At 41.8% G+C, this 14509-nt stretch overlaps 1 protein-coding gene across 4 annotated transcripts in view; it reads right to left on the reverse strand.

The window, feature by feature from the left end:
* Positions 1-14509, reverse strand: part of GRIA3 (glutamate ionotropic receptor AMPA type subunit 3) — a 217077-nt gene that overhangs the window by 23922 nt on the left and 178646 nt on the right. For 2 of the 4 annotated variants that reach the window (XM_019540185.1, XM_019540186.1), the window contains exons 13-14: positions 9022-9269; positions 8351-8465 (exon numbers count right to left, since the gene is read on the reverse strand). In XM_019540185.1, the coding sequence (XP_019395730.1) occupies positions 8351-8465; positions 9022-9269 (363 nt within the window). Of the gene's footprint in view, positions 1-207; positions 835-8350; positions 8466-9021; positions 9270-14509 lie in introns of those variants that run through there. The other 2 variants (XM_019540187.1, XM_019540183.1) reach the window with 2 other exon arrangements.

Consider the following 14509-nt stretch of genomic DNA (forward strand, 5'->3'; position numbering starts at 1 on the left):
CTGATAATTGTTGTAGCTGTTGCTAATTGACTTCGATAGAGGCAGGAAATTTACACCAGCTGAAGATCTGGTTTTCTCTAATTATTTCAGACTATAATCTCTGCGGTCTTAAATTACAACTGGAACATCTGGTTTTGGATGCAACAATGATAAATGTCGCACAGTTTGTTTGATGGACCATAATAGAAAGACAACCTCCATAACACGTCAATTTTGCATTCATTTTTTCTCAGTTGCATGACTCGAGATACTTGCAAATTACAGAATTTACAGTCACTGGGTATGTAGCCTCACAATAGAAATAAAAGAACAATATCAGGAGGAGGCATCATGATCTAAAACCACCATAAATTACTTGGTGAACCAAAGGGAGGAAGAGAGGCAAGCTATGAAAGGGATTTTCCTGTGTGAATAGATATTTATAGTCCAGCAATCGGAAGCAGTATACAGATATGCAAGCAAAGGGGTCACATACTCACCCCGAATCTTGAGCATAAACCAGCATCGAGGTATCACAGAAGTTCAATCTAAGATGCCGATGCCATGGATCTGTAATGATTTAAACCTATATACACTACACCCACACACATGCACACGCCAACATCTGAGGAGGAAGAATCTGAATACAAACTCAGGACGTTGATATCCCAAAGCCTGGGACTCCACCCAGTAAGCTGATAGATCAATTCCATTAGCTTAGCTGATAGAGTATCCCGAGTAAGTACAGTCCGTAAAATAACATCATAAGACAATGGCGCACACATCTCCTTCCATGATGCAGCTTCCATCTGTTCCTTGAGGCCACAGCTTTTACTTTGCCCTAAATATCATTCCCTTTAAAGAAAACAAAAAGAAGAGTTTTGAAAAGACTGTTTATCTTCTCCTCTTGACATGCGCTGTAAGCAAATAAACATATATTTTCATCAAAAGTAGAGATGAGCCTGAACCAAAACTTGAGATCTCAACTCCTTCAAACTTTAGAAAAATTCAGATCCAAAACCAAGTGCTGCTGGAGCCCTACTCTCTCTTTTGTCTCCTGGGCTCAGGCAAAACCAGCAGCAGACTCCTTACTTTTGGAAGAGTTTAGATCTATATCTAGGCTTTATTTTGTGTGTTGAGCTCACCTATAAGTAAAATCTGCATCCTTGACTCCATCTTTGTTCTGAGCCGCTCCACGGGAATGGACAAAGAGCCAAGAAAATACTGTATTCAGCATCACCAATAGCGTTATCTGAGGATCTCAAAGTTCAGTCCGAGCAGTATAATGTCAAGGGAAAAGAAGATTTTAATATATCTAACAACACATCACAAGTCTTCCACACAGGTCTTACCGCATTTGCTGTTATATTCACACTAATACAAAGCAAGACTCAATTGCAACGATCACTTCACAACATATTTGGCCTAATTCATCCCTAGTGTAACTCTACTTTTTTGAGTAGAGTTGCACCAGGAATGAATTCTGGCCTACTGTGTTTGCATTTTGTTCTAATCAAGAAAAACATCAAAAGAAAACCTACAAACGAAAAACGGAGTTTATCGTTATTTTTTAAACTCTTGCGTTAGCAGTATAATGGCTGCCCTCATCAGAGCAGATACGATGCCAAAGCAAATGGATTAGTGGTGATCAATATTCATTGCACTGTAATCCTCCGCTGTCATGCCATTGGCTCCTTGGTGGTTGTGACTGCGCTAATGCCCGTTAGTTCCTACTGTTCCCGCGCTAGTTAGAACCGACGGGACACTTCCCTTCTGGTCTTATGAGACAGGCTCCTTAGAGAAGCTTGTGAAGCGTCCCCTATCTTGTGAGTTTACTATTCACAGAAACAGTGTAGAATTTGAGTAGGAAAAGATTATTTTTATGTACTACTTTGATGAAATGCTAAGAATCTGGCATAAAAACAAAGTAGATAATTGTAACGTGCCAAGATGAGGATGGAGAATGGGATGGGAGTTGGGTCCACTGTATGGGCAGGAGAGGGAGGCGGCTTCCTAACCTAGCAAGAAGGTAGGGACAGCAAGAAAGCGACTTTGCAAATATGAAACATTTCTCACTTGCCAGCTATGACTGTTCCTCGTTAAAACTGGCACGGTGGCAACGTTGTGGAACTCGCTGTCAGACAACACAGACAACAGGCAGCGTTTTCTGTCTGGATGAGTCATTTTGTACTTGGCTTTTTGGAAGCCCTTAGGCTTTCCCTTCCAAGCGATGCAGCAAAATCTTCTTCAAGTCATGAGTTTTTATCCAACCAAAATGTCATTGTTACTACTTCTGACAATTAATTAAACATTAAAAAAACCCCTTTGTTTCTTCTTTTGAAGAAACTCAGTATAAATGGTTGCCTTTTGCTTGTGAATGCTGGGCCTGGGCAAACAAATTGTAAGGACTCTTCTTTGTGAAGCAACAGGAGAAAATGTTCAGCTTTCTGTTTTCATGCCAGCTTTCAAAATGGAGAGCACATTAAACAAGCTTGACTTCTCTCTTTCACATCAACTGCTTCCGTGTGTTGCTGCTTCTGCTACAGGATGCTGAACTGAGGTGTTGCCTTAGCCACGAATGGCATTTGAGGCTGGAAAAACGTAGCATGTATCTGAGCAAAACGTGAGAAAGTAAGAGAGCAGATGAACAGCTATCATATGTAAGACTTAGAAGGTGGATTCAAGCAGGATCATATATTTAACAGAGAAAACCAATGCCAGATTAATTCCCTGACAGACCACTGCTTTGTAAAAGCTTTTTGATTCAATCGGGTGCACAGAATGGAGAATATTTTGCTGTGAGGTTTATCCCCAAACAGGACATTCTTGAAATTTGTGGCGTACCCAGGGAAACGTGACTTTTGTCATAGAACGACTCCAGTGAACCACCAGGGATTCATGATCAATACCCGGACAAAAATATGCAAAACAAAATTATTCACATTCTTGGGAATGTGACCAAGAAGGAAATTATTTCTAGCTTGAAGCCTGTCAAGTATTGTTCTATTATGCCCGACTGTACCACAAGGAAGTGATGAAGAAGAACACTGATTGTTAGATTTGTAACTGCAAAAGACGTAACTAAGGTAAAAGATGGCAAGTTAATGATCATGGAACAATTTCTTGGTTGACTGAACGTGGCCGGTTCTACTGGCACGCGAGTCAACTGTTAAAAGAAATGTGACTCTTGCTGGGTGCTTTGAGGGGTCAGGGCTGTGACAATGGGGGAAATACAAAAGGCAAGCACACAGTATATCAGAATTTAGGATCTCAAGAAGACAGCAGGTTTTGTCCCATGCAATGACTGATCTTTGAATCTCACACTCAATATTGATGCCAACTGTTGCACTGAAGCCATGGTATTTTTCAACATGGTTTATAGTGGCTACAGACTTTTTGCAGCCTTGTCAGTGCTGAGATATGACCAGTCTGTCTCTCTTCTTAAGTGAAACAAAATGGGAAAACTGATTTGACATGATCCTTATGTTTTGGTACTAAACTTTGGAACTGTGTGATGCTTAAGTTTCAATTGTTGAAAATTCAAACTTAATAAAGGATCTGCAGGAACCCAAACACAAAGCGATGCCAAACTGCTGACTCCCGCAAGCGGCAACAGGAAAGTCTTGTGCTGCATGGTACTTTAAGGTGATATGCTTTATGGAGTCAACCTCATGTGAAATGAGTCAAGAAGCTTAAGCTGATATTGAAGAAACTATGTGGCTGCAAAAAGACTTAAAGGATTCTGTGGTAAACGATCGTTCTGAAAATGGTATTTGGAGTGATGGCAGAAGCTGCCTGACGATCTGAAAAATCAAAGTTTATTTCTCACAAGAAAAACAAGTTAGAATAATAGAAAAACAGGACTAGAAGGGACTAGGAAGTCATTCAATCGAACCCTCTGCTCAAGGTGTAATCATCCCTGTCTAAACCACTCCAGACAAGTGGTTGTCTCACCCAACTTCCAAGGATGGAGACGCCACAATCTCTCTAGGTAATTTGTTCCAATATTTAACCACCCTCATAGTTAGAAAGTTCTTCCTAACATCCAACCTAATTTGTTCGTTGTTGTCACTTAAGGCTGTTACTTCTTGTCCTGTCCATTGCAGCCACAGAGGGTGATTGGCTTGGTCTTTCATCATCTACTCTACAAGCACCCTCCAAGTATTTGAAGACCACTATCAAATTTTCCTCAGTCTTCTTTTCTCCAGACTATGTAATCCCAGTTCTTCTAAGGTTATTCTTATAAGTAATGTTTCTTAAATCTCTAATTATTTTTGTTGCTCTCCACAGGGCTCTTTCCAATTTGTCCAGGTCTTGAAGTGCAATACCCAACACTGGACATGGTACTTCAGGTGAGGCCTTACCAGTGCCGAAGAGAATGGAAGAAACACTTCCCTTGACTTGCAAATGAGACTTCTGGTAAAACAACTCAGTATGCTGTTGGTTTTTGCAACAAGAGCATAATGTTGAGGCAGATTCAGCTGACAGGCTACTATAACTCTAGCAGTCTAGCTCAGCCACTCTTGAACCAAAATGAGAGTGTTCAATGACAAGGCCAGAGATGAACCATTACTTAAGCCAGGAAAGAGTTATAATATTAATTTTTTCTATTATGTTTTGGATACTGCTTTCACATCACTTGAAGAAATTTTTACAACTGTTGCTCATTTTTTTTTGAATATCTCTGACATCTAAGATGGCTTGCCAAGAATTACAACAGTACTGCATTAAAAAAAAAAAATTAGAAGACAGACAGCTTGGTGGAGAGAGATGTCCATGTCCTCGATCATTGCAATGAACTAGACTCTTGGCAGGTGGCTGAAAGCTGGAATACCACCAAATATTGCACTGGGGTTTCCTGTGCAAAAAAAGCTTTGGTTTTTCTTTAGAAATGCATTAATCGCACTCAAGCTTCTCTCCTATTGTCTGTATCTGTTGCAAACAGAGAATGCAGTATTTCAGAACTCAAGCTTATGAAGACATATTTGCATTAGCTCAGTGTCAGTTTAATTTTGACGGAAAGCCAAATTGTGAATATTATTGATGTGCAAGATGCCACCCACATGTATTCACATACATTAAAGCAAGAAAAGTGAGATTTACTAATGATGCCAGCTGCTAATCCCAAAGCTTTGGGAACAAAAGCTTTAAAGGACATGTTGTGTGTCTTATTCAAGTTTTTCACTTTGTTTCATACTTGCACCTTCACCAATAAACACCAGTGATTAATGTAATTCTTACTGGGGAGCCAGGAGGACAATGAGAGAAGGCAGAAACAAATACTCTTGCCTACCTCAGAAAGTAGGGTTTTGGATGGGAGGAGGGAGAAAGAAAAGGCAAGAGAAAAAGAAAGAGAATTCAGATCTGTCCTTAACCACATATAATATGAAGTGACGTACTGGTACCTGCCATATGTACATGGAGAGGGCTACAGTCTTCCCATGGGGTTTGCATGACAGCTTGAACTTTGCTTTAATGGTATACGATGTCAGTACAATCCTTCAAAAGAATTACAGCTGAGCTACCTGAGGCAGCATTCTTCATATTTGAATGCCGGGATACCAGCCTGTAGTATTAAGTACTGGCAAAAATATTACTTTTTAAGACAAAGCTGTCTTTAATCGAAAGCCTATTTATGACAGCTCTGCAAATAATGGCTAAAACCAGAAACAAAATAAAGCAGAGCACCCGCCCAGCTTAATCAGTAAGGCGCTTTCCTCCAACACGCGCTCTCCCCCACCAAGAAAATCTCTACATTTAACCCACATTCACTTCCCAGGTGACTTGTGCTAGCTGAGCTATAAGCCCCTGATAATTGGTTGTTTCAGCTCTAAACTTCAACTAGTCCTTAACCACAGCATGCTACAATAAATTACAAATAAATAGCTAACAAGATTAAAAATAGCAAGATCAAGGTTCTCATTTCCATTTTCTTTCCCTGAACCGTTTAGTTTATCATGGAATAACTGACTCTGCTTCCTTAGCATCTTCTAAAACAGACCTAAGTACTTATTAGCATTGAGTATTATTCTTTTCAAGTGATGCCTGAACACATACCAAAATAGAAAGATGACCTTGTCCTTACTATTACCATTATAAAAGTGTCCTATTTAGACTCCTCAGAGCTTTAAATGTTGGTCGGCTGTTTGTAATTTAATGAACTCACAGTGATGTGGCCCATTGAAGCAGCAGCCTTGTACAAAGAGCACTCTTTCATGGAGCAGGGTCAGAGAGGAAATTAAAACATTTAATATACTTGCACGTGGAGCGTTATAGAATGGGATGAATATGGGAGCTAAGCCCCTCAGAAAACCCCACCCATTTTTCTAGTCTGGTGATGAGTCCTGAAGAACTGGAGTGATTAAATCAATTTGAAATTCTCCTCTCTCTCTTTTCTCTTTTTATTGTCCAACTGCTTTTGCTAATATTCAAGATGATTAAAGGAACTGATTAATTAACTAAGTAGCCAGATGTAATCAACCCTTATTAATAAAATACGACAGTAATCTGCAATAACTGTCCAAAAATCTGCAGCTTACTAAAAATAGCTACGGGATTTTGGACTAATACTGAAGTATTTTATAAGAGAGATTACAGGTTATTGTTCCATGGGGAACTGATTTTACTAACTATACTTTTAAAAAGTCTGGAAATAAACGTAAATGCATTTCAACACAAAATGGCATATTTAATTAATTTTCTTGGCAACGCCTATTCTAGTTATGACCATCAATGTCATAGCAATGACAGTACCTAGTCCAGCTAGTGTTCCTGGGCACTCACATAAGCAAATGAAAAAGCAATCATAACTCCATTAGCTGTGCAAGGAAGTGGGCAGTATATGGATATTAACTGATTAACTTTTGCAACAAATAAGTTGCATAAAGGAAGGGCCTGGACAGAAGGTACTGATGTAACTTTTCATTGCCTTTGTACACCAGTGTAAGTTACACTGGGATTTGGAGTGGATCTGTCCACTCTTTTTACTTTGGTGTAAAGCTTGGTTACACTAGTATAAACGTGGCATTTGTCCCGGCTCTACCTTAAAGTGTCTCGCTAGGATTCATACTGTTTAAAGTAATAAACCTGATTCTATTGGTGCCGTTGGGTTCAGTTAGGATCTCATCTTTCAAAAGAGCAGCAAATCTAATTTTATCTCAGCTCTGTACAGAATGCCAGTTCCTATAACTATCAGTACGCACTTTTCTTCTAGGCTACGTGCTACTGAAACCGCTTTCTTTGAGCTTAATTTCCAGATGTAAATGTGAACTCCCAAGCCCACCACACACTTCAGTTGTACAAGCAGTGTATTACTTCAGGCCACAAGTACTGCAATTTCCAAGTACTTATAATATGTTTCTTACCGTTTGTGGGGGTCACGGGAGACAGTGACATTTGTCTAAAATAGTGATTCTTAACCAGATGCTGTGCCACCCTAGGATGCCTTGGGATCCTTTCAAGGGTGCTGGGGGATGCCAATGTTAGCACCGTTAGGTGTGCAAACATGATTCACAAGATAAACCCAGAGATTTCAACTAGCGATCCAGCGCGTTAAAAACATTCTGACCTGTTGTGATCTATCTGAGTTTTCTGCAACAGAAGCATTGCTCTAGTACTTCGCTGTAGTCAAAAAACAAGTGAAACTAAGAGCTGACACTTTCTGAGGGATGCCTTGAGCCTAAGGAGGAGTGCCATGAGTCTAATAAGGTTGCACAATGTTGGCCTAACACTATTTTGTTTCTATAATAGTGACTTCACTTCAATGCACTGAGCCTGTCTCACAAATGGTTTTACAACGCTTTCTTTCCTGAGCTATAGGTAACTTTGAGTAAGAAACGTCTCCCTTCTGGAATCTCATATCAGTGGGAACAATGTTGGGCCCTTAGAGAGGCAGGCAATGCTCACTGTAGACCAGCAAAGGAGCTAAGGAGAACTGATCCTATAGACTCCAAGCTTTGTGCTGGTCAGTGACTTCCCCTATAAAAAGAAACAATTACCTTACAAAGAAACAACTCACTGAATTTCCAATATGCCAATTTGGGACCAAAGCTTATGAAACACCTTCTTCTCACTGCATTGATACGAGATAACTATTGTCCTAAATAATTATGAGCACTTGCTCGATTAGTGCAACTCTTGCAGGGCAAACGACCTCTGTCTGTTAGTAGAATAAGGGTTCCGCATTCGATCAAAAATGGTGCAATGAGACCATCATATTTAAAAAAGCTACTGGGCAAGTGAGCAACTTCCCCTGTGGTTATTCCAATGGTTCTAATCTGTGTGCTTTTGTCTTTTTCCTTGACAAGTACAATAACAGCCTTGCCGATTACTCTTTACTAAGGTACCCGATTGTGGTGACATTGAGGCTGACCTTGGAGTCACCTCCCCCGCTGCCGCACTCTCCTTTGTCGTACCACCATTTGTTTTTCAATTTGTCCAAGAGGCCTTGCTCATTCAGTTTTAATACTGCCAGGTTAACAGCATTTCTTGAAACGATAAAACATAACTTGTAAGAAAATGCACAAATGCTTAGGAAATCGTAACGTATAAAAAAAGGAGCACAAGAGGACAAATTGGCTAAATTTCACAGAACGTGGAGCTATAAAAATGTCTGTACAGCAAATACAGGGTTAAATATTGGAAGGTGGCATGGAGGATAACAGTTGCTCAAAACTGAAGTGTGCGGGATGGGGAAATTGTCTTTGAGAAAAAAAGTAACAAGAACACCACATCATGCAGTTAACATTCGTCACATAAGGCAGGTTAACTTGGCTTTTACCATTTAAATTGAAAAAGCCATTGAACTGTAAAATTAAAACAGCAACAAACAATCAGAAAGGACAACACGAAGAGAACATTAAAAAATGGATGCATTAAGTAAATGAAACCATAATTTACCGTCTTATTTAACTCCATGGAGTATTGAAGGTTTTAAACGTTAAAGTTACCTCAAAAATCCACAAGAAAGAAAATGACAACACAATACATCAGGGTAGGTGGAATACTATAACAACATGGATATTGTTATATTATTCCACCCACCTTAATGCTGAGCCTTTTGGAGTTGCTACACCATAGCCCTTGGAATCCAGGTTTCCACCAACTTTCATTGTGTCACAGGGCTTCCGCTGCTCAATGTACTCGTTCATGGTCGACTCCAGCAGGAAGGCAAACTTCCCCTTGGACTTCCGCACTCTGGCCACGCCGTCGGCTGTTGTTTTGGTAAACACGGATGGCTCGGCCGACTTCATGTAAGACCACATTTTCTCATAGACGGCTATTTTGGATCTCTGGGAAAGACAATGGAAAGTAGACAAGGACAAAATGCTTACTTGGCATTTTTCTTACCGCATGTGAATATGTCCAAGTCCACCTGCTAGTGAATGGATTGTAAGTGACCAAAGATTACGGTCAGGAACTTTGACATTGTCCGCAGTGTGAGACCTAGTGGGGCCATAGGTGCTACCACAGCGTATATATGCAGCAGGTGAAGTTGGGCAATATCAAATGGTGCTGACCACTGAAAAATTACCAAATACAGGAAGCAGGTTAGAAAAAAAAACCGTAGGCAAGGGGAACATAATCAAGGTATTTATCTTGCTATTCATAGATGCTAGAGTCGGATGGGACCTCAACAGATCATCGAGTCCGACCCCCTGCATGGGCAGGAAAGAGTGCTGGAGGCAGATGACCCCAGCCAGATGCCTTCTCTTAAAGACCCCCAAGGCAGAGGAGAGCACCACCTCCCTTGGAAGCCCATTGCAAATTTTGGCCACCCTTACCGTGAAGAAGTTTTTCCTGACGTCTAGCCTAAATCTGCTCTCTGTCAGTTTGTGACCATTGCTCCTTGTTATGCCAAGAGGCGCCCTGGTGAACACAGCAGCTCTGATTCCTTGCTGCACCTTCCCATTTGTATGTGTGCTGCTGTCACACTAAACCAGATAAAGGTTATTAAATCCTAACTCTCCTGCCTTGAGCAGTGCATGACTTCTTTCTATATAAGTTATCCCTGTTAGTTTATTTCATTCTGCAACATATCACTGGTTAACCATAGACATTTGCTTATTAAAAAGCTCCCAGGAAGACAGGAATTGGTGATGTCAGGTTATAACAACAGATGAGGGACCATAATAGTTCTATTGGGCTTGTAGAAGATGATGATGGTGCCTATCTGGGAGATATGTACTGTGATTATACAGACTTTACTAAGCAATGATCAACTTATTTTGTTGTTTGGCGTTTCTAATGTTGCTGAAAGCATACTAGGATTAGTGGTGAGAGGATCCTCTACGTGAAAATATTTTGTTGTCAAAGTGAATCATTTGCTGGAGTACAGCCTATTTTATTATAACCAACTGCTGGTTGTGCCTTTTTAAGTGTACATTTATTTTTGTTTTAGTTTCTTCAGTTTTAAGACCAAGCCAGATATAATGATTCTGGCTCTAAAACATGTGCTTCATATCCGCAACATGCTGAAAAGCTTTTAAAAACAGAACAGTGCATTATTCCCCCATTCTCCTTCAGGGGCATTATAATAAACCACCATAAAATACTGACAATGACAAGCACTAGTCATTGTGCTGTATCATTTTTTAGCATTCCCCATCTGTCCCATAGCACATTGTAGAAATCCCGGGGATATATATGAGACTCTCAATCTAAGCTGTGGTTATCTGAAATTTATGCCTCCAACTTACTGTCAATTTCTTGTCAATAACACTTCTTTTCAAAACTGGAATGAAATATATAATAGTTAAATCCAGTTCAGATTATAGTGAACTTGTGGCAGGAGACTCTTCATTACGATCAGCTGGAGCTCAAGACATCTTTTCTCTTCTTTCACAACAGTTTAGCATGCCTTGGATAATATACTGACTAACAACTACTCAGCAAACGCTTCACAGAGCACAAATCCTGCCTTTCTTGTATAAAAACTGAGCTGTGATTGATGGAGAAGAGAGGAGAGTATTCTGCAGTGGGAGGGTGTTCTCATTCCCTCCCGTTGGATTACGCTGGTTTACATGGAACAGTAATGGCCATTATACCACAGCGTGAGAACAAGATTATCTCCATCACCCAGGGGTTAAAACACTCCTCACAGAGAGAAGAAATTAGGGATCTGGTCCCTGCCCCTATGAATGTTTAATAGAAACATGCTTAAATGCCCATCAGAGCTGGAACCTGGACTTTCCTCCTAGGTGAATACCGTAACTACTAAGTTACCAGAGTCACGCACTCTCTCTCCTTCTACCCCCTCCATCTTGTCCAATAAGTATTTAATTATTCCATGCTTGCTGAGCGGAACAGCTTTAATAGAAACCACTGAGACACTCCACGTCAGAACGCTCCATAAACTGGTGCTCGGATAGGGGGTCATTAATTGAATGGAAGTCAGACCACTCAGACAGGCAGCGAGAAAAAGCCTGAGCACCTGCTTTTATGACATATCACCTTGGTCAAGCCTCCATTTCTACAGAGCATCTTTCAGTCAAACGTACCAGTGGAACTGCAGCCAATTCAAGCGACATGCAGAAATCACTTTCTGCACCACTGAACCATAGCCGCCCGTCAGATGCAACGTGGCAGGTAGTTAACAAAACACAGTAGTGCAGCACGGTGAGACAGACTGTGACGGAAGGAAACAACTTACCTAATTAAAACTGCACGGGCATTTGAGGCAAGCAGATTGTAACGAGAGAAGTTGAAATTTGGCCTTGAGATGGGAAGTGCTCGAGTCCTCAGTTTTATGTCTGGTATACAAGAGACATACCCCTGTAGCTGTAATGCCAAGCCATTAGTTAAGTATTAATCCAAAGGCCATTGGCACTTGCTAAATCACCAGCTTTCTGCAGCTCTGAAATAAGTCTCCCACAAGCTGAGGAATCCTTGTGTGAAGGAACGTAGCAAGTTGGAGTTGCTGGATCAGTTTTAGACCTTTCATCTATTACCAAACCGTTTCTTTGATCCCATACACAGGAGCTGGCAAGCTGCAAGCTCACAGAGGGATTAGGCAGCCTCGGTGCATTATGAAATACAAATGTTGATACATGAATTTTGTGTTAGGCTTATGAACATTTTTTGAACTATGAAAGCTATGCACATAGACTGTGGCTGGGTGCTGATGTTCAAAAAGCCCGAGGTAGACTAGATCAGACCGATGCAGGTTTCTGTAAGCAGGATAGGTTAGATTGGGAACAAGCAGAACACACTTTTACCTTTGTGGGGGGAGGCACAGGCTGCCTGCGTTGGCCAGGGCCGGCAGATTAACCATAGACAGGTTGGGGGCCCTGTCCCCGGGCTGTCACAAAGCCAAGCTAGCACAGGCTCTCTCCTCAGTCTGGCCTTCTGCTTCTGTCCAGCTGTCAGCTGCAGGCGGGTGGGGGACATCTGTGTCCCTGCATGAGCCCTGGCACCAGCGGCAGGCTGGCAGACCATGCTGAGCAGTGAAGACAGGGGGGATCTGCCAAGTGGAGGATCAGGCCCCTTGGAGCTCAGCACCGGTGGCAGCCGGCAGCAGGAGACTGGGGAGTCCTCCTTTCCCCACTGCCTCCCGGGTTGCTGGGGCCCAGCTCTGAGGGGCCCAATCCTTCCCCCAACACAGACCCCACCAGGCAGCCCAGGAGGCTCAGAGCATGGGCCTCCTGGTGCATCCTGCTGGGCTGCTGCTGGTGCTGGGGCTCAAGCAGGGACACAGACCCCTTCCCCCCTGCCTGCCTGTGGTGGACAGCTGGCCCGAGGCAGAGCTGGGGAGAGAGTCTGTGCTGGTTCCCCACTGTGACAGCTCAGGAGTGGTGCCCGTTGGGCACTCGGCCAGAGGAGTGGAGCATGGGGTGAGTGTTAGCATGCCTGCCTGCAAGACAGGGCTAGTGGGGTGTTGCAAAGGTACCCGGGATGCTGTGGACGGTGACCTAACATAAACTGATAGGGCATCTGGTACTGAAGTTTGATGTACCAGTCTAATCTAAATTGATTAAGTCTGAATGGAGATCGATCCAGGCCTTAGACTGGGTTCTGCCATTTTTAAATCAGTCTATGTAAGCTGAACTTCTGTTCAGTTACCAGTTTTTAGTCACTTTTACCAGCATATGTGTAATGTCTGTACCTGGCCTGTGGGTCACACACCAGACGTTTTCTTTTGCTTCCTGTGAACAGACAACATCAGAAATATAGGTGACATCTTCTCTGTGGCTTTGTTGGCAAAGGGCATTTCTCTAAGCCAGTGACTGATGTTTGCATAGACATACCTGGGTAAGCTTTAGTGCCCCTAGCTTGGGTGCTATTGGCAGTGTCGCCACAGTAGCAGAGTGCTCACCGTGGACTGAAAATGCCCAAGTGCCAGCTCAGCTTCTCAAGTGGGATTTGCAGCCTGTACCGATTTCCAAGCTGTTGTGGTTACAGTTGTAACAGTACCTGAACTAGCTTGATATTAGCTTCAGTGTGTTTTCATGAGCTGCAATCACAGGAGGGACCGCAATATAGACCCTAAGTGGTTTCAGACCCAGTATATACTCCACATCTACCCCAAGATGCAGAGATCAGGAGTAGCTAAGATGGAGAAGCTGGTTTATTAAGTAGTGGAATAAGCTGAAGTTGTTACTAGACAATAGTAGTAAAAATCAAATGAGCTTTATGGAACCTGAATCTTACAGAGTCTTATTTCAACAACTGTATCTCCTTGCGTAGCACCTGAGACTGGACTACACAAACAAAAGACCAGAACCGGATTGAATAAATGCAAAGTGTATTCTGTACGCATAGTTCTGACGCCGCGAGGTGTGCAAGTAAGGCCAATGGCTATCAGGATGATTACCACATTACCAAATCCTAAACTCAGAGTAAAAACTTAAAAAAAATCACAATGGATATTTTGTCATTCTTCTATGTACATTCAAATGCTGTATAGGTATGCTGGGTAGCAACAGATAAGTTGGCCAATGCTGTAATCAACCTTAATTCCAACATGTCCTAATTTCTGGGTACTTGATTTTTCAACTCTAATATTCTTTTGACATTTCTTCATGATAGCAGTAAAAACATGTACAGGTGTGCATGTGTGCAGGCAGCCAACCAAAGAAGAGGAAAGTTATAACTTTGTTGTCTAATTCAGAAAGATAAAGTAGCCCGCCTTGCCAAGATTTTATGTGGCTTAAGTATTCATCTCAAGATTACACCTTTAATTACACAGAGAAACCATGAACTGTTTTTCTTTTTCATCTCCTAGTCCACACGGGCATTTCTGTCTTTAATAAGTTCTCTCAGATTGTTTCCAGCTCCCATGACTACCTAATAGCAATTTTCGATACATCTGTGTATTGTTAATACTAATTTTTATTTGGTAAGAGCCAACAGTGTGGCACAAGGTGCAAATAAAGACACACTCCTTATTCCATGGATGTCATAATGAATGTAAACAACAGAGGAAGATTTTCGTAGAGGACAGGATGTCCTTGCAGCGAAGGAATGAGTGCTGGGGAATCGTTATGCTCTGCCACAGACTTCTGATAAATTATGCACGTGTCACTTAGGGCTA

The sequence above is a fragment of the Crocodylus porosus genome, unplaced genomic scaffold, assembly GCF_001723895.1.
Source record: "Crocodylus porosus isolate Cpor-Errol unplaced genomic scaffold, CroPor_comp1, whole genome shotgun sequence".
Classification (NCBI taxonomy): domain Eukaryota; kingdom Metazoa; phylum Chordata; order Crocodylia; family Crocodylidae; genus Crocodylus; species Crocodylus porosus.